Raw genomic sequence first — 22,119 nt, 5'->3', positions numbered from 1 at the left:
AGTTTTCCTGGACTGGCTTCCTATCTTATCTCTGGTACTCGTCCACAAATACTCCCCTCGTTATCGGTCAATAATGTTATTATTTGCGAAAAATTGTTTGTCTGAGGCGTACAGTCGTGGCGTTCGATTTTCCTTTGCCTCGTGTGCGTGTACGTAAATAAAATGGGTGACAATTTACGATCATCTGAATTAGATAGACTATTATTAGAAAGTGGAAGTGATGAAAGTGATATCGATAGTGTTATTGAGGATGGAGGCGGTTCTATCAGGCGTATTTGTCCACGTTTTCATAATTACGCGGATACTAATGTTGACAGTGACGAGCGGGCTAGTGACCATGATTCAGATGTTCAGACTATTTCAGACATTGTTCCTGGGACACCACCGGATGTGGAAACTCTATTTCAACATCATATCAATATCAATAAAAACGCTCAAAGTAGTGCTTCCGAGGATATTTATGAATATACTTGAATATACTTCTAGTATAATATACTTGTCTAATATGATCTGTATAATGTTTATATAACATAAATAACAACATAAACAAACAAAACATGTATAATTAGCGAGCACGCTAAGCAGGCAGGTAGGCGTGCAAACACTGCGGGGTGCTGCGTTGTAATACGGATTAATTCGTACTCTAAGGCCCGCGCGCGCGCGCCGTTTTCACGATCCGCAATGGGTTAAGCTCTTTAGTTTTTATCTCCATGTCTTTGAATGTGTCGACATAACATTGTGTATGCCTAATAATTTTCCTTCTTGTTAAGTTTAGAAAATATATGTAGCCAATTCAGAAAAATAAAGAGAACAAACAATTAACACAGTGCTACCATGACGCTGACTACAGTCAGCATTGCGGGTCAAAGGTATGCTGCACATGAACTTTCGGTATGAGACCATGATTTTGCCAGTACACAAGGTTGGTTGGTTGGACATAGGTAAAATAATTGTCTGTATACCGCTGGGCACCTCTCCTCCTTGCATCAAACCAGCAGACACAATGGCATTGACAAATATAGACACAGAACAATGAGTTACAATTAAAATATTATTTATAAATCATGCTATTTTGTTACTATATGTTTATAAATAATTTGTATGCAAAATGAACTACAAAAACATGTTTTAGCAATCAGTAAGTTGCGTACTTCTCATCAGTTGTCCACAAATAGACACAGCAGACTCTCGACAATGTGCTAAAATAAATATAGAAAATAAGAATTATACCAAAATATAATTTGTTAAACTACAGTAATTTGTTCATTTGTTTATCTATCCATTTTTTCTATATAGTACAAAAGTGTTAGTATTTGGTAATTTCTATACTGTTGATCAGCTGTAATCTACGAATACATTTATTTGGATTTGAAATTCAGCCCCCACACATCTCTAGTTCTAATATTGTGAAACATGATTTTCCAAGTCTATTTTAAGCACTTCTGTTGGTTTCGGAATCGAGTTAAAAAATATCATGTACTTGAATTGAGTGAAAAGATATTAAGTACTGGAATCAATCCAGGGATGAATACACATCATACACATTCCAGAGACATTTTAAACTCATGCATAATTCACACACGTTTTCCTGGAGCCCAAAATGTATACATATGCATAATCCACACTTTCCCAGCTTCTCTTCATTGGTGGCAGCCCTGGTTACAAACCCAAGAAAGTATCATGACTGAATTCATCCCAATGCTGGCCAATATATGAATAAATAATAGTTTAAACAACTAAAAAAACACGCTTTTTTAGCTAACCAAACTAAAAAATAGAAAATAATTGTTAATTACAAAGAGTTTATATTATGGTAGTAGAAGGCAAAACAATCATTCATAGTCAATCACCTCAAAATAAAATTATAATAAAATTTAAGTTATTAACAGAATAAATTAATTCAGAGTAAAAAGCGTGGGGTGCTCGATATATTAAATATTACAATCATTCTATCGGTAATTATCTCTGAGAGGAGACTTATGAAATGTAGTAAAATGCACCCCACGCTTTTTACTCTGAATTAATGTATTTTGTTAATAACTTAAATTTTATTATAATTTTATTTTGAGGTGATTGACTATAAATGATTGTTTTGCCTTCTACTACCATAATATATACTCTTTGTAATTAACAATTACTTTCTATTTTTTAGTTTGGTTAGCTATAAAAGCGTGTTTTTTTAGTTTTTTTAAACAATTATTTATTTATCATTTTTTAGTTCGATGTATCAATTAGTTTCTTGTGGTAATGTGGTATTTCTTACGAATCATTCCGCAATCTCATCATTTCATTTAAAGCTTCACTATTTCATGGGGTATTTCCTGTTAACTTAGAGCAATCAAGTTCTTCATCCGAATACCGTCTAAAGATCTTACACGACTAACAAGTGCTACATGGGCTAGTCCAGCAGCAAATAATCGCGAGCCTAGATCAAGGATGTCGGGTCGAACAGGTTTTTGCCCGCTTGGTGCGTTTCTGTCATCGGTGCCCCATTAAAGGTTCTGTCCTATTAATAGCTACCAACGGGGAAATAGCAACCTGCATCGCCTCAATATGACTCCTCGAGCTTGCACTTAAGATGTCGGCTCTGATCCCTGGAGACTTGGAGCTTCGCAGTTCTCTTTAGATTAATTATTGTCGTAAAATTCGAAGGCTGGCATCCAAGCTACCAAGGAACTGTGGCTGTTTGAAACACCTTTGCCGGACTTGAGGGTTAGGTATGTGAAGTATTTAATAAACGTAATGTTAGCAAGTATATATCATTTATCATATCTTACTGATCTGTATTAAACCTATTACTTATTTGAGATATACTATTATAAAATGTTACACTCTTAACTAGTTGAATTTTTCGTATCGTAAATCATTTTATATTTTTATTATATAATTGCTATATATATTATATATATTGCTATATTATATATATATATATATATATATATATATAATTTAAATAAACATTGAATCGCAAAAAGTACTTGCTCCGCCGGGACTCGAACCCGGATCTCTTACTTGTCGGGTGAATGTGCTACCATTACACCACAGAGCCCTCACTTTTTCCGATTCAATTATTTTGTATTTGGCCGTATCTGTCACATATGCGTTTAAATAAGCAAACTAACATATGATCAGAAAACCTAATACCTGTCAAATTACTTTTATTTACATTAAATAGTATAAATGTCAATAGCCTTATTTAATTTCAATAAACATTGAATCGCAAAACGTACTTGCTCCGCCGGGACTCGAATCCGGATCTCTCACTTGCCGGGTGAATGTGCTACCATTACACCACAGAGCCCTCAGTTTTTCTTTGATATATATCAAACATACACATACATAATATAAGTAATGGTTATTGTAGTCCAGACTTGAATATACCCATATTTTGGTACTTTTATTATTTAATTTGTTAGCTATACGTCTTCGGTAATGTGTAAAATAACTAAACTGTATTTGTTCATCTTTATTTTATAATAAATAAAATGGAAAATGCAAGAAAAATTTGGATTATTGTTGAAATGAAATTAGTTAAAAAACACTAAAGGCTTTGTCTGATAAAAATACTATGTATGTTTCTATAAAGCAACAACTCAAATTTTTATTATGTAATGTATACTAAACAAAGAACATCGATGGATCGTGTACTTAGAGATCTGGCTGTCAAGGAAACCACTGGAAATGGCAGAGACTGGATGACTACTATAATATTACTATATTAAGAGAGTCAAGCACATCCGAGAATACCGAGACGAATGGAGACTTGAACACTAGGTTAGCGCAGATCGCGCGCTAGCTCTATCACAGAGGATCTATAAAAGAATTTTTTATTAATCCTGGCGGTTCTTATAAGGATAATGGAAAACTATGATCAAATTATTGCATTGTCATCGGTCCTTGATACGTATGCAAAGTTTCACATTAATCAGACTTCTGGAAATTGGTGAAAATTATACTCAAAGATTCCGTTACATAGATACAACCGAAGCTAATAAAAGCGTGTTAAAAATGCATTATAAAGTTATAAGTTATGTAAATGACCGAACTGCGGTTATTTCCTTAATCTGTAAAATAAGTAAACACCAGTACAGAACATTAAGTACCTTCCATTTTCTTCTTCTGAGGGAAAGACACGATTGTCCCTGTACTTAGTCCTAAAAGGACCTTTGCGCCTCCTTACTTATATTTGTATCCTCAAATCTGAGACTTTTACAGAGGCCGATCAGATTTAAGGGCTCCTGTTCTCTGATGTCCTTGGGGCTGAGGAGATATACCCCTAGGAATCTTTTCCTAATTTTAGATATGGCAGGAGAGTTTAACCAAATATATAGATTCCTCCGCTTCTCCGCAGAGTCTGCATTCATCAATATGACTAAAATCCACCTTCATGGGGTGTTTTCTAAGGGGGCCATGTACAATTAAAGTATCTTGTCCACTTCTCCTAATCTTTTACAAGAGCTTTGCTGTAGGAGAAAGCTATCCCACAACCCGGCTCTGGCCCCACCATAAAGGACTCCACTCCCTTTTTGGCAAGGGTGTTTGCTTTTTCATTACCATGAATGCCCTCATGGCCCAGCACCCGACCGAGTGTTACTCTATTTTTCTTAGCCAATTCTACCAGTGCATTCTTGCAATCCCAGACTGCTTTCGAATCAAACGAACAGGTATCAAGTGCCTTCAGTGCAGCCTGGCTGTAAAAAAGTATTAAGTATTTTGCTCCTTTTTGCCTCATTTGTATGAATCTTCTGGCGCATAATTCTATTGCCATGATTTCCATTTGGAAGACCATGGTGTGTTTTCCCAGCAAGCTAGCCTTTGAAGACTCTGTAGCCTCTTGGCAGCTGTTATTGTTCTTCTTTGGGCACAACACTAATGCAGCTTATGTTATTATTGGTTTTATAATGGTTTCATGTATCCAGTAAATCATTTAGAGTTTCAAACCCTATTTAAATCTAAGGAGTCTCTGCAGGCAGGCCCCAAGGGCCTTTGTTGCTTTAAATATTGTGTTCTCAATATGTGGGTTCCAAGTCCACCTCTCATTCAGCACTACTTTTCATCCAGATACTTGACTACTTTTGATTGTTTTATCCTGATTCCTTCCAGGACAGGTTGTACAAGCTGGAACTTTCTTTTCTTGGTAAAGGTTATCATATTTGTTTTTGATGGGTTAATCTGAAGACCTTCCCCATGACACCAGTTACTTATAAAATTTAATTCTTCCTGAATAATACGTTCCAGCATGCCTTTTTTCCACATGTTCGTTAGATTATGGTCATGGACTACAAACAACATGACGTAAGGCTCCTCCTACACGCTGGATTATTTGGTGTGAACAGTTCGAATAGTTCGACTGATTGCATGAACAATGATAGACAATCGAATTGTGGGGAGAAGTCATTGCGATAAAAATTGAAATAATGATGGGATTAATGGGGGATTTCCATCAGCCACCGTCTAAACCAATTTCCGCTTACCGCTCATATAGTGGCTGAGGTCTGAGATGATCAGTTGGCCGACTTTACCTCAACTATTGACAAACATGAAATGGTACCCACAGAAGAGTTTGTAAAAATCACAAACTAGTATCTGTTTGTGACGACAACAAAAACACGGGCGTTGTTGACAAGGCAGATATAGTAATATTGTTCAATGATAGTTCACGAAACACTACTAAATGGTACCACAAGTTGTTTTTCCTCTTGGTGGACATCACTGTGCTCAATACACATTACATGCATAAAATAACATGTGCCACCAATAAAAGGCAGTCTTTCTGTACCAAGCAAAAAAAATTCAACATCCACTAGTAGGGGGCAAGAATCCAATGCGCTTTGTTGAGCAGGTTTTCCCACTCCTTTGCCGTTCAGTGGAGAGCAGCAAGAATCAGCAACAACATTTTATCTGCAGCAACACTAAGACAAGACCCAACAAAAGGAAAGACATACGAATGCAAGGAATGTAGAACAGCATTGTGCGTTCATCCATATTTTGCTGAGTACCACATACAATTTTTTTTCTAATTTTACTCTAATAAAATTTTGTGAAAGTTGTTAAAAATAAATCTTAAACAATTATATTTTTTATTACTACTTGCTTAGAATGGGTTTGTGGTTAAAATAAACTCTTTTACAGACATTTACAGCTATGAAAAAGATTCTTACTTTATTAATATGTAATATGCAAAAGTTCATACTCATTTAAGGTAGGTTTTGCCATGTCATATGACATGATTACTCCTCAAAAGGTAAACACCTTCACTGCTGCTCTATACTGAGCGTGAATAAGTAATTAAGTAATCTAATAAGACTGTAAGTGCACTCGGGTGTCTGTTACATTCAGCATGTTAAAATCCTTAACATTTCTAAACATCCTGTATTCTATTTCACATTTGGAAAAAAATTCAAGTAGTAATATTACAATTATGTATTACTTACTATTATCTAAGATTATAATATTTTATTGTTGTGTATAACAAAATTGTTATTTCAATTGTTGGACTAATAAATAAATATATATATATATATATATATATATATATATATATATATATATATCCAACATTTAAGAGGCAGCCACAACCTGGTGAGGTTTGATGATCCTAGCTATCTGAGGAGCTAGGAATACGTCTGGCTCATTCTCAGGTCGACCAACGTTGATGAGTACACGGCCCTGGTCATCTGGTACGTTGTAGAGATCATTTGTGTGCATCCCAGAGTTAGTGGGATCTTCTTCTTCCTCTTCTTCCTCTCCTCCAGACGGTTCTGAGATTAAGATACAGTCATCCTCGTCACTTGAGCTGCTTGAGATTGTCACCACATCTATAAAGAAGTATACATTGGTTGACTAATCCATTTCCTGATAACTTAACCAAAATTTTCCTTATTCCTTTAGTACAAATTTATTACAGTTAATTGTATTGTTTACTATAGTGGTATTCTTGTCCATTAATTTATTATTGGAGGAAGTTCTTGATGGATTGGCTATTTTATCTGTACTCCTTAAAAGCTAGAAAACCCTAAATTGATATAGCTTGTTGTTACAAGTATATATTAGTAAAAATTTTACTCTGTTTAATATGAAATAGAATTCATTTTTACTTGAATATTCAAAGTGCTGAGATTAAACAATTTAGAATTACTAATTATCCACTATGTATAAGTTTACATTTTTTAATGAGTTCTAAAAAGTAACAAATTTGAGATATTTTATTAAAATATTTTTTTAAGGATCAAAGGAATACATTTGACATAATGAGCTACAAAATTTAAAAAACAAAGTTTCAAGAATTGATATCTGCTTTCTTCAAGTGTTAACCCTCAAACATACATTAGCAGGTTAGAAATGTAACAATTAAATTTAGATAAATGTGATGCTCCTAAACATCCCCAATACAAACTTAATAATGTAATCAAGAAGTCTGGCTTCCACTCAATTCACAAGTTGAAGGAAATACTTGGATAGTATATTTGTTGTCTTTCCTTATGGTTGTAATAAAGAAAACTGTTCCACCCATATAACTTAATTACCATTTTCCTATTATATGCCTAATCATGTAACTAGAAGTCCAAAATAAACTCCCCTTTCGGATGCGTGATAGTAATTCAATGGTGACAATGGTATAAATCAAAATTTAGAACAGATCTAGACAACCCCTAATTATTTCCATGTTATAAGAAAAGTATTTTATTATAATTTCACACCAATATCTCACGTAGAAAATAATGCTCATAAATACAAATTAAATAATTATCATCCCATACAGTAAAAAGTAAATATTTTATAAGATACTGGATGTTATTGTATTAGACATAAATATATTTTGCAAACCACAACACCAACTCTAAAAATAAAGTCACAGTAATTTCATTTAACTCCTTGAGTGCCAGTCATATTTTATAAGTACATGTGAGAAATAGTGGTGTGTTTTTGTAATAAAGTACACATTTACTTAAAACACTATAACATTTTCATTTTTCAAGTTATCAAGTTAATTTTGTTGTATTTTTACTTCAAAAATTAACTGTACATTTATGTTTAAACTCGCAATTATATTTGCTTTACAAAAATAAATATGTTATGAAAAACATTTCAGACTTTGTCATTTTAAATCTTCATTTAAAAATTCTTGTCTCTAAATTGAGATTAGTATGATATACTACACCAATTTACGAGTCCAAAAAAAAACAATGGTAATTACTATCTTTCTTAGTAGTTAAGCATGGTTTTACACTCAACTGTTCTATTCTTAAATTTGGGATTCTGTCTACCCTAACAACTTGCTGTAGTGCACATTGTGTTGGTGTTCAGTTTCATTACATGATTTTACATATCACTTTTTGTTGTTAAGTTCGGCAACTTATTTCTTTTTTACAAAGTGTTAACTCTTTTTAAACTCAATCCTTATGTTAAAGGAATTAATAGCACCTGAGAAGTTTACTAGTTCTTGAACATTGTGTTTAAAATACTTGATGATGGAAAATGTCTATAATCATATTAGTCCTTTGAATCAACCGTTAATCAATAATGAACTAAACACAAAGAACGTTTAATAAATTAGTATGTCTAGGACAATTATTAAAAGAATTTTTCTTTACCCTTCAGGTAACAGACAGTATCCTTGAAGCTTTTGAAGATGACTCTGGAGTCTGCTCATATTTCCAAGATATGGAAATATAAGAAATGGACTCCAATTATAATCAAGAAATGGACTCCAAACTTAGTAACACAACAATTAGCCATTCATATTCCAATAAACAACCAATGCCTTGTTTACTGGAAAAAAGTTCCTTAAGACTTCCAAAGGACATCAGTAATCAGCTTCACTGAACAATTTTCAAAAATAAAATATATGGTTTTGTACATTACATACTAAATTGTAAAAATAACTACTTTTCAATTTACCACAATAGGTTATTTATTAGAAATTTAAGTAAATTATAGTACAAGATATATTAAATTATAATGCAATAAATATTATATGGAATTGAATGCATTAGTTACCAACATCAAATACCACACCCACTCTAAAATGACTATCCTACACACATGCAATTAATATAATATTTGCAATAGATGAGTGACAACAACCAGTACCGCCACCTAAATGTTACCACACTCATCACTAACAAACTCGTGCTGCACTCCATTACAATTTCTTTAAGATGATTCCACCACCTACTAAATACTTCTTATTTTAGAACAACAAACACTGAATAAGTGGCCACTTCATTTATTTTAACACTGGAAACTCAGATAACTAGTTTACAAAATAATCATTTTGTAAAAATAGAAATGAATATTGATCAATACTGAATAAAACAACAAAGTAAAATTGATGTCGAGCCTTGTAAGAATAGAATGACAAATTATCATTAAGTAATTAAAGTATTTAATTGTTTTGCAATACGTTTTAATTTTAATCAGTTTGAAAAAACAAAGATTTTCTGTAAATTTAAAATAATAAAAATAAAATGTATACAGGGTGAAATATAATTGATTTTAACTCAAATATATCAATAATGAAAAATAAAATCACAAGAAATAAGCAATAATTATTAAACTATTTAATTGTAGTTAGTTTATTATCAAATATTTTTAGTTTACTCTATTCTATGATATGGAAGAAATAAATCTCAAAATTGTCCAGTAGAAGCATGTAAATAAAATTATTTAATTTTTGGATTTTTAAACAGAAAACATAATTATATTAACATTTTTTAGTAGGATTCTTCCTAGGTTCCAGGTGCCTAATAATGCTAATAACTAAGGTTTATGAAGTACTTTGATCTATAATCACTAGAGAATTAACTATTGCATGAAGAATGGGAGACAGTTGACATTGGAATTTCAGTGCTGCCCATATTGGCGGCTTGTTTGCAAAATGTTTCAAACACTGAAATTCTTCTAGATGACATCCACTGTCTCTAAATGTAAAACAATTAGAAAAGGTTGCATGAGAGTGTTTTCCAGCTTACCTCTCCACATTAACAAAGAGTCATTAAAGGTTACTCAACTGACACAAACTTTTAATTGTTTTTAGTAGCGACGGTCCTGCATGTTAATAATTATTAAATTGTTGGCGAAAAGATCAAATTTATGCTAGTTTAAAATAAAAAGTTAATTAAAATTTGTAATTAGAGATTTGTTCTGTCTTGTTTTGTTTTTATTCATTTCATTGATTCAAATGTTATGGACATATGAACATTTTTTAGTCTGCCCAACTTTGAAATTTAAGAAAAGAGGCAAAATTGGAAAGTATTAAGTATAAAGTATAAAGTATATAGACAAACTAACTTTGCAAAGAACTTTCTTCAAAGCTTCATTTTAGTTCCATTATTACACAAATAAAAAAGAGGAGGATTACAATATTTTCACATTTTTTTTATGTAAAAATAACTGGGAAAGTACAAATCATAAAAAGAAGCAAAATCTTAGATTAGCTCATTTTAGAGGTTTTATTAGATTTACATTTCAATTTCAATAAATAAAAGTAAAAATTTAATGTCTCACAAGAATATTGTTTATGATAATTACTAACAAGTACTAAAGACATAATTTTCAATAGCATTTAACAAAATTTTAAAATATTCTTATCACCCGTTCATTTTATAGCATGTTTACTAAAATAATATTGTTTTAACAAACAATAAGCAATTAGCTTTGTGGCCACTCATCAGTGTACAGTACTTAGGCCTATGTTAGTAGCAAGCCAAAACCATATTTACCTTTACCCTTTTTGCCTGAGACCTTGCGAATAGTAGCGGCTACTGCCTTGTCATCATCCCCGGACTTGCTCATCTTGGTGATAGTCAAGCCGGGTTTCACAGGAGCGATGGACACGGACGGTGTCAAGCTATGAGGTTTGTTGAGCAGCTTGTTGGCTAGTGCAGATGCCTTTGATGCTGTGTTGGTGCTGGCCGCACTCTTGGTACTACGTAGAATCTCCAACACCTGCTTCCATTTCAATTTCAATGTCAGATATCTCAAAGCATTGTGTTAAACAGTTTACATCCATTTCATATATGTAAATCTCTGAAAAATGTGAGTATAAAATTACTACAGAACCTCGCCCAACACAACAAGGCACTGTTGGTTGGCAAACTGTTGGTTGTTCAAAGGATCTTTTACATCTACTTCATTTCCAATTTCAAAAGCCACCAGTTACATAAAAATATTTTAAAGCATTTTTAAGTGTGTAAACTCCACCATCAGCGATCTTATGCAAAAGTTTGAGTAAAAAAAAGACAACTTGGCTGTTTTTTTTAATTTTTATTTTTTTTAATCAGTTCACCACTCCCACTGATTAAGGGAGAACTTTCATCAATATCCAAAACCATATGTAATGTTTCAGTATTGTTTTCAATATGATGTTAACACTTGGTATTGTTTTATTTGACTGAATGATTTTGTTATTGCTCTGTTTTGTTAACTGTCTAAAAATGCAATAAACGACAAAACCTCAGACATTTCATACAATGAAATTTAAACACGAGGTGTTGTAGGCTGTTGACGACACCCCAAAAAAGAGAATTAGGAATACAACATTACTCCTTCCATGTTTGTCACAACCAATAAGAATACAGAGAAGGATAGAATTGAGTACAGACTACCTAAAATTGGTAAGAATACTAAAATAGGTAAGCTACAGGATCTGATACAGCTGTTAAGAAACTGTTGTGATAGAAATATACACATTAGAGGTCCTGTCCTGCAGAAAAAGCTGAACTAAATTAAGTCTAAATTTTTAGTTAGTAATAGCTGGTTGAATAGATAAAAGTATAATACATCAAATAAGATTCGAAAAGGTGTGTGGTGAAAATGAACATGATGACATTGTAAGAAGAGTGGAAAAATAGACTAACTGACTTGACCCATGGATACCATCAAGAAGAACGTCTACTACGCAAATGAGAATAGTCTTTTTTTAGCGTTTCCCAAACAAAAGATAAACATTTAAAGGGGATCCTTGCAATGGAGGAAAACAGTAAAGTTCTTTAACCCTTTAGCAGCCATGTTTTATATCTACTGGTGACACCCACAGGCCGGGTTTTTTTTAGCAAAATGACATAAAAAAACTTATTTTTGTCTTTTGGTTTCATAAAATTATATATTTAACTTGTATGCTTTTAAGGTGTTTACTAGGACTAAATATAGTAAAAAAATGAGTTTTTTATTTTATTTATTTATTTTTTACATTGTAATACATTTTATTTTACATGAAAATTGTAACCTAACATTGATCAAATTAAGCAAATTTAGCCAAACCTAAGAAATCTTTGTAATCTAAAGTAAAAAAGACAAATTAAAACCTATTGATGAATTTATCTGTTTAGCAATTACAAATAAAATGTAACCTAAATGAGAAATAGAATAATGCTTTACAGTGAAAAAAAAATTCCTTCTAAAAATTGGCGGAGGGTTGTGATATTCTACCATGCAGGGGTAGACACAAAGGGGAACTTCACATTCTCTGCACATAAATTGTGTATCCTTCCTCCTTTTTTCCCTTATTTTGGAGTTGCTGCATACATGACAATATCTCCTAGGTTTTTGGTTACTTGGTTGTAGGGGGGGTATGGGCTGCAAGAAATGTCTCTGGGTTAGTCTTAGAGGCGTTTCTCCATTTGAGGGACGGCCACCTTTTGGATTCAATTTGGGCTGGCAGTGCTTCTCAAGTATTTGTCGTACCAATTCTTTTCGGAAATCAGACAACTGAGAATGATTGCCAGTGATCTTCTTTTGCATGATATGTGCATTTCTTATTGCAAACATCCAGAAAGTGAAAAAAATAATTTCTTATACCATTTCACTGATTTTCTGGCAGTGACAATTGAATGAAAGTTGCATGTCACCTATATCAACTGCTCCCATGTGTTTGTTGTAATCCAGAACAGCTACAGGCTTTTGTATTGATTCACCAGTGGAGCGGTTTATTTTACCTGAATCTACCAGGCCACTTGAATGCATTGTAAGTCAAATATCTCACTTCACGTTTGTCTTGCCAACGTTCATTCATCATGTTTTCTGTGTGGTATGTGTCTGTACTACCTTTATTCAATTTAGGAAGGTTTTTTGGGAGGCCTTGGCGGTTAGGTAAGCAAGTGCCACACATATTTATTTTCTGGTTGTACAGCTCTTGTGATAAAGAGGGGGACACATACCAGTTGTCAAGGTAAAAGCTTGCAACCAGACTGGAAATATGGTTCCATCGAAGTTAGCACTATCTGTCCTGTCATTCCCACTTTGTCATACAAATGTGTGAAACCCAGCTCAGTTTCTGGCCCTAAGTATGGTAAAAGTGATACAACATACCCAGTTTCACAATCAGATAAAACAAAAAGTTTTTATACCAAAGCGAGCTCGTTTGGATGGAATATATTGGCTAAAGGCTAATCTGCCTTTGAACAAAAATAATGTCTCATCAATAGCTACTTGTTCAAATGGTTTAAACTTAGTTGAGAACATCTTGTTCAGAGTGCAAAGGATTGGTCTAATTTTATGAATTCTTCCCATGGAATCAGGGTTTGGAAGATTTGATTTATTGAAGTGCAGCATTCGGAGCAATTGTTTGAATCTGTTTCTACTCATAACCTGGCTGAAGATTTTAGTTTCTAACATAGGATCAGTTGACCAATAGTCTTCAATTTATTCTTTCTTACATGGGACATAGTATGCACAAAGACAAAAAACACAATAACTCATCTTCACTAGTTGGTTTCCAGTCCTTTGGAGGATTTGGTAGCTTGCTAATTACATTCAGTGAAATAAGAATTTGTTTCCTCAACTGTATGGGTTAGTAAATCATAAGGAAAGAGTTCTAGAAACAAATCTAAATTAGTCGAATTTTCAGGTATTTCTCTGTCAAAGCCAGATTCAGATCTGTCAAAATGAAAATAGGTTCGGAGAGAAAATTGTTATCATGTTCCCATGGAAACACAATCTTTTGTTTAGGCCTAGTTCTGTTAGTTTGTTCCGTTGTAGGCCTAGGTAATTGGCGAGTTTCAGTTAGGTTATGTTCAGCAGGTCTAACTGTTTCAAGGGGCCGGATAGATGTTTTCATCAATACATAGGTTATTTTCAATTAAATTGACATTATTGCTTTCGTATAACCTAGGTTCATTTGTAATGGATCTGTCGCCGCTTGGCCCTGGAATGATGTCAAAGTCGCTTACCTCACTTACAACATTTGGTAAACTATCTGACTCTATTTCACCATCACTGTCACTCTCTCCATCATCTTCTGACAATTCACTTAAATTATCACGACTAAAGTATTCATTTATGTCGTCTTCTTTCAGTTTTCGTAAAGACATTTTACTTTGTTTACAAACAAACTCATCAATACACAGCAAAACTATGCAACAGCAGTTGTGACAGCTGGTAGACAACAAGAAAATTGATACTTGCAGTGATGCAACCATATTGAGACAAAAACAAAAATATTTCACGAGAACCGCCGAAATCTCCCGAAGATCTCCGTACCAAACACGAAGTATTTCCGATCGTCTATGACGGAGTACGGCGCGAAATTTCAAAACCCTTACACTCGCTCGCATATATGCGGGCGTGGCCCGCGGGAAGGACACGCTGCCCGCTCGCATATATGCGAGCGTGGCTGTTAAAGGGTTAATCAATCTTGCTTAGTACTAACTCATCGGTACAAACACACTAAAAATTGATTTACTGTGTGTGGTCAGACGCTGTCGAGCAAAAGTAAAATTTACAAACTTAACTTTCCTTATGCCCTTGTTCCTCTTCTTAACTTTTGCAAGATTTCACAATGCCTCACAGAATTCATGGTTGTGCCACATGCTAAGAGAGCAACAAGAAGAACTCCTTTTCTGTACAAAAAACTGTTTCTCTTATTTTCCATGCCAAGAATGTTTGCATGCATTTCCTTGGTTGTTTGGGGTGTGTGTAACAACCCCACTCCATAGACTGTAATTTGGTTACTTAATTCACATGTTTTACTCAAGTCTTGCCCCCTGTAATGATTCGATTGAGCAGCAAGTCACCATTTTTTTTGCAAGTGTCCAAAAATGTCAATGAAGCAGCTGTACGCTGATTTTTATGGGTTTCTGTTAAAATGTTCGACAACCATTTCGCAAAACATATATGGCAATTTAACTTATGTGTGACAATTTTGTGTAACTCCTTGAAATTTCAGAAAAATTAAGTGAGAGTTCTGTTATAAGAATACAGGTGGTATTCTTTAATCTTCTCAGACTTAAGAGACAATTTCATTGGCCACAATGCTTAGCCATCTATTTTGTTCATTATCATGCACATTAGTTCGGCCATTTTTAAAGCTAATGCAACACTTACTTAATCCACCTTCAGTTATCACATCGTTCCAATAAATTCACACAGTTGGCGATAAATCTCAATTTGATTTATTGTGCTAAGCCAACAAAAACTGTATTAGCGATCGCACCTCACAACTCAATGGATTTCCCATTGTGTCACACATTTTAAACTATTATTGTAAAACAACAAGGAGCGACAATAACTTCTTACTAGCACGGCTGGATAGCTACTGAACGAAGAAACTCCTGACATCAAAATAGCTACGATTATCCCACCCCTAGCGGGTACAGAGCGAAACGTAATCTACTTTCTGGATAGCACTGGTGTTTTATGTTTCATTAAAAGAATAGTCCTTTTTAGTGCAAAATAATTGTGCATTTATGATATAATAAGTATAACAGTTTTCAACTTAAACAATGCATTTTTATCACTTACAAAATTATTTTAAAGCGAACATTTTTATACAATTACACAACAAAAATTAGTGAAAAATATGAAATACAAACTGCTAGCTAAATATTATTTATAAAAATACAATTGTTTATTAATTAGGTTACTTATGTAAGCTTTTTCATACAAAACATATCTTAATAACGTGATTAGGAATTGTTAATTTGATTAACTGTCTTCTCCGAATAGACATACTCCAAAGCTAAACCATAAACATTGGATACAAAAATTTCCAGTCTAATATTATGATAAAATCATGATGGTTATTTACTTTGTGTTTTCTGCCTTAAATTTTTCCATCTATAAACTAACCAAAAACCATAAACACTCAAACAACAAAGAACTTGGCTCGACTCTGGTACTATCCACTAACCATCACAACAAACAGACAATGCAATATGTAAGATTATCTTCTTGCGAATATTGAGTTTAGTTCACTTTCCACTTAATGCAGTGTCTGAGATCACACTGGTCACAGGCTTGATTCCTGGAATCTGAATCTGACAATTGACAATGAGAACATCTCTTCATCTAGATAACATTACAGTATATTTCTCCTGGGGAAATCAGATTGATATCCTTTGTATCCCAGATGTCTTTGATGTTAAAAAATGCAAATAAACAACCAAGAACTCATCATGTCGCTGAGTATATGTTGAATACTGAAATCATGGCCGAGTACGTATCTTTGCCAAGGTACTATACTGTTTTGATCTCACTGGACCCTGTCAGGTGGATGTGAACTCCAAATTCCAGGAGTCAGTTTCATATCTTAGAGGCTGCATTAAACGGCAGATGAAATGGAATTAAAGTCAACATTTGCATTGAAACAAACTACCCACCACAGTTGTGTTATTTGTAGAAGACTATTTTCTTGTCTAAACGATTCATTGTTTATAAGTTTAACATAATAAAGTCAGTTCATAGTGTATTAACTGTGTTTCTTTCTTTACTTTATTTTATTTGATGTCTTGTAAACTGAATAATATTGTGAAGCATGGATGATGATGATGATGATGCAGTGATCGAAACCGATCATGCATAATCGTAGACAGAGCTAAAGACTGAGTGGTGAACAAACTGAGTGGCTGATTGATTATTCTGGCAGTCAGCTGATTCTATTATGTATGACTTATTTAATGTAATAACGTTAATAATTTTTATGAATGTAAAGTGTGAATATAAATGAAGTTGTGTTATGTTAATGTAGACAGAATATTTTAATACAACATATAATTTTTTAAATCATAAAATGAATTTTACTTTTGATCTTTTTAGAAAACCACCAGTGTACATGTATATGTAGAACCTACAGTGTAAAAGCAGAAGTTAATCTCAGAAATACCTATAACATAGATATTCTCTTTCAGCTTTAAGGATTCTTTTGTAACAAATAATGGCAGCATTTAACCTCAATATAATAAATTTTAATTTTAAAGTATTTCTCAAAGTAATTTGATTTTAAACTAGACTAATGGTTAATACTGGCTTGAATAAAACAAAATAATTAACATTTATTAAGCAATTCAACAGGCGGTAAGTATTAGTTTAAGAATTTTAAGTCAGATTTCCAATCTGCTATACTAACACTTCTAAACTCACTGATTTGTAGGTGAAAACAATGAAGAGATTATCTGTACAAAATAGACACATTTCCACATCCATGGTTGAGTTACCTTCTTGTTGACAACCTGGGGTGGGCCTGAACCAGAGCTGAGTTTGACCAGAACAGTGTTGGGAGAGGTGCTTTTGGGGCTAGCAGAGGTACCAGGAGGACTGGCCTTGAGCAGGCTAGCACCCCCTCCTTGCAGGAGTGATATCACTCGAGTCTGAGTCTTGGTGTTCTGCCGGTTCAGGTTGATTTGTCGGTTTACCTGAAAATTATTACTTTAACTTAGCACAATGATAATAGGTGAGAAATAATTTCCAAATTCAGAAGTCGTATTCAGTTATTATTGCTGGTAATAGTCATGTTATATGTTTCCCACATCAAAAATTGTCATTTTTATGATTTCACAAAAGGGTTAAAATATTTTTATTCTTGTAAGAACATATTCCATGTGGTAATGGTTACTCTAGTATTGTCTACAATCATTTTACTCTATTAATCCCACGATTTTTTGGAAGGTATCTGCAGGGATACCCTGTATATATACAGAGTATCCCAGAACTCTTTATCAATATTTTCAGGTATTATTCCTGGACCAAAGACAAACCAAAAGTTCATATTCAATCTTTCACAATCTCAATAATTACCCGAATGGCCACCATTTTTATTTTTTATTTTTATTTGAGAAGGGGTTTTATAATAAATTTAAATTTGATTGATTTATAACTTAAAGATCTAATTACAGAAAAAGTTCTAATCTTTTAGAACCTTTATTTTCGAAATGACGGCTTCTTAAAAACTTGTGCAATACCTTAAAAACTGATTATATATCAAAAGTCACAATTATTACATTTTAGTCAGAGAATTTAATTACAAATAAAACAATACCAAATTTTAAAAAATCGGTTGATAAATAAGGAAGATAATGCGCTTCTTTATAAGAGCCCCAGTACTAAACAATATCTACTGTTACTATGTGACCAAGCTGTTAGTAAGCCACAACAATCAGCTGATTATAACAATTACATTGTTGACCTGTGGTCATAATATCCTTACCTATTGTAGGATTTAGGTCTTCTTTGATTAAAATATAAGAAAATAAAATGTTTATAATCTAGAAAATAATAGCTTTATTTAAATAAGTTTGCTAATAAATCTTATAAGTTTTTGTTATTAACAAAAGTACAAAATCAAATTTTGGCATTTGGGGTACACTCTAATGACATGGTTCAAGATCTGTAATCAAACTGGCTGTGGGAATATTGAACACCGATTATAAAATATTGGACTGAAACTGTTCATCCAGCAGCGGAAATTGATCTTTAATTCAAAATTATTTTTTTACTCTGTTATAATATAAACCCTTTTGTAAATCCATTAGAACTCCTGCGTAAATAAATTGATTATTTATGTAATGTATGTTATGTACAGTTTAAATATAAAATTTAGGTTCGTCTTTGGTTCAGGAATAACACCTAAAAATATTGGTAGAGAGTTCTGGGACACTCTAAATATATATATATATATATATATATATATATATATATATATATATATATATACTATACTACTCTAGCTGTTATACTATACTAGCTGTTACCCGCGCCTTCGCATACAATTTTCAACCGAAGTCCTTATATTATTTAGTAGAAGCACTTATAATTTAATATGATGGGAGTTCCTATAAACATTTTAAAACGTAAGTATTCATACATCAGGTAGATATTATTTAAGTTCAGGGTAAATACTATCAGACTATAACTTAATTATTATAAATCATGTTAGGCACGTGTTGGAGCATTTCTGGTTCTAATTAATTATATACATAACGTCACAGCCGAATCTGCTTTGTCATCCCGACCAAGAAAACACAAATCTCGGATCACATATATATAAACTGGCGAAATTGTGGAATTATCTAAAAGCAATATATTGCTTTATTTATTGAGGGATTATCGTGCTTCTCGATTTTATATATTTGTTAGAAACTACATTTATTATTCAAAATCATTTAGAAATTTCTTTTTTATTTTAATTTTTATGACACAAAAGAGTCCCAAGCATAGTGGTTTCTATGAGTAAATAAGTAAATTTATATAAGTACATGTAATCATGAATTATAACATACAACGTTATTCGTATATGTTTTACAATATCTGAGATAGAATAACAGCAAATGTAACAAGCTATTGCCATCTAAAAATCCTAAATGTAATTACAATGAATATAGTGTTGATAGTCATAGTTTTGTAAAGCACTTATTTCTGTTTATTTTCCTAATAATATTAACCAAAATTCATATTACAGAGCCATATACCAGATATAGAAATGTTTAGGTTATTAGCAGATATCAAGGCCATCTAAGTGGGTGTTTGTTACAAAAAACAAACATTATTTTGCTTTTATTATAGTAAATGTTCTTTGAATCAGTTAGCGCATCAATTTAGGTTTTCCTTTAAAGATTATTTTATTAGCATTTATAAAATCTTATATCCAAACCAGATTTTTAATTCACGTATTCTCAGAAATCGGAAACTCTTTATTATAATATCTTTGAGAAATGTATAGTGTCAATTTACAATAATTTCATGTCTGTTTTACTTACAATAATACTCTTTGCACAACAGTACATATTTGTTTATAAAGTAAAAATGCAAGGTTTCTTTTTTTTTTTTAATCTTCCCAGTGCAATAGTTAGTACTTTAAGCAAGTAACAACTATTGGAATAAAATAGTTATTACGGGCTTATATTTGTTTGGTTGTTTGCTTCAAATCAATTATTACTAAGCTTATAAAAAGATTGTTCATACATTGACTTGCTAAATAAATTCTTTAACCCTTTCCGGGCCAGGCGGCAATATATTGCCGCCACAGATTGTGTCTGAAAAGTGCCAGGCGGCAATATATTGCCGCCTTGATATTCGTCGTTTTCTTAAATAAATACGACGTCAAATGATTAAAGTTTTATGTTTTTTTATTCCCTGGTATATTTGTAGATAATTAATATGAATATCATTTTTATTTTGGAGGTCTATGCATTTTTATTTCGTAATTGTCACGTGACATTATCAGCTGACTCGATCTATTGTTGTTAATTCTTTATGCTTTAGTGTAATCGTACTATTGTATGCTGGATTCTCCTTTATTATTTTATTTTGTGGTTGTAAATATTAGTAGTGTTAGTAGTTACGTGCTTAGCTATTGTGTGTAGTAGTTACAATGACTGACAATTTGCGATCTCACGGGATTGTAAGTAGCATATTTGTAAATAGAAAAAGTGTAAGTAAATTTCAAATAAAACTGTGTAAATATTTCTTGGTAAATAGTGTTTTTAACTGTATTGAAACTGTTTATGGATCCTACAATCATCTGTTTACCGGTAAATCCATAATGTGGATATTTATTTTAAGTTTCTTGCAGTGTAAGAGTCAGTTGCTTTATCACTTGTTGCGAAGTACAATTATGCGTATTTATACAAAATGTGTCATAAAAAATTTATTTATGAGAGAAATAACACAAAATTTTGTATGGTTGTTCCTTTCTAAATGTACAATATAATAAAATAGCTTCCGACAGTAAAATTATTTTTCCTTTTTTAGTTATTTACAAATAAAATAAAAAAAATAAAAAAAATTTTATTAAAACACTATTTTTTTTTTTTTTTAATTTTAAATTACTTAAAACTACATCTATATATTTCTTGTTGATAGTATACATCTATACGAGTAATTTGGTGCAACTTTTAGGTCATTCTCTAATTGTTATGAAAAGTTATAAATTTTAATCTTAGAGACTGCAAAATCGCCAATTTTAGCCTGGCACTTTTGACTAGTCACAGGGGATATGATATGTGAAAAAATTTTGCAACATCTCATATTTGGTCCTGGCCCTGAAAGGGTTAAATAAAATAGATTGAATAATATTCTAAGAACATTCCAAAGGAAGCCAAAGTAACTTATATACTTTAATCGGACAAAACATTGTAATTTATGGCAAATTCTTAATGTTTATTTAGTATATATCAAATCTTTTAGACTATATCAATAAATTACTATCAATAGTATATATAAAATAGACTATCTCAATTAGTATATATCAAGTATTTTAACTTTAGTATATTTTATATAAATATTCGTTTTTTATGTGTTACACTCAACATGAAATATTCTTAAATACCTCTCGGATAATTCTCTGCTGCTCCTGTACTCTCCGCAACCTCTCCATTTCCTGCCGTTGAGCCGCCAAAGTCGCTTCGTCTAACTGGTTCTCGTCCATCACCTCGCGGATGTTCTTCCTCAAGTTAGTCAACTTCCGTTCGGTATTTTTCTTGTCAATACCACTCTGACTGTTGTCTCCAGATTCTGAGTCAGAACCTGACTCCCTCCCTGTAAATTGTTCAATATCCTTCATTACTTAGGTCAAACGTGATATCACTTCTACTAGAGACTATGATGCCTGTGTACAACTCTTAACTCTCCTAGTGGCAGTAACTCATTTTGAGTTGCTGTGTAATCCCCACTTCTATGATGTATTAACCATCAAATTAGACTTTAAACCTGACAAAAATTATACCTACATGTTCCCAATGAACAAAAAAATTCCAAATAGGTATTAACATTTCCGAAAAACCTCTTTGCTTGACTAGCAAAATATAAAGTAGTCGTATGGTTAGTGCCAACCATAAAGTTGCAAGAATGAAACTTACATCACTGAAAAGAGCGGCTGTTTCTAAACATTTCTTTTTGTAATAAGTC

At 32.5% G+C, this 22,119-nt stretch overlaps 1 protein-coding gene across 1 annotated transcript in view; it reads right to left on the bottom strand.

The window, feature by feature from the left end:
- The window catches only part of LOC124362655, a 72,908-nt gene extending 51,118 nt beyond the window's left edge, over positions 1-21,790 (bottom strand). Inside the window, 4 exon segments of the mRNA XM_046817350.1 lie at positions 6,580-6,818; positions 10,725-10,950; positions 17,433-17,630; positions 21,542-21,790. Coding sequence (XP_046673306.1) covers positions 6,580-6,818; positions 10,725-10,950; positions 17,433-17,630; positions 21,542-21,775 — 897 coding nt within the window. The 5' untranslated portion in view covers positions 21,776-21,790.
- Between the last annotated feature and the right edge of the window lie 329 nt (positions 21,791-22,119).

The sequence above is a fragment of the Homalodisca vitripennis genome, chromosome 1 (assembly GCF_021130785.1).
Source record: "Homalodisca vitripennis isolate AUS2020 chromosome 1, UT_GWSS_2.1, whole genome shotgun sequence".
NCBI lineage: Eukaryota > Metazoa > Arthropoda > Insecta > Hemiptera > Cicadellidae > Homalodisca > Homalodisca vitripennis.
This window is presented reverse-complemented; position numbering and strand designations above follow the sequence as displayed.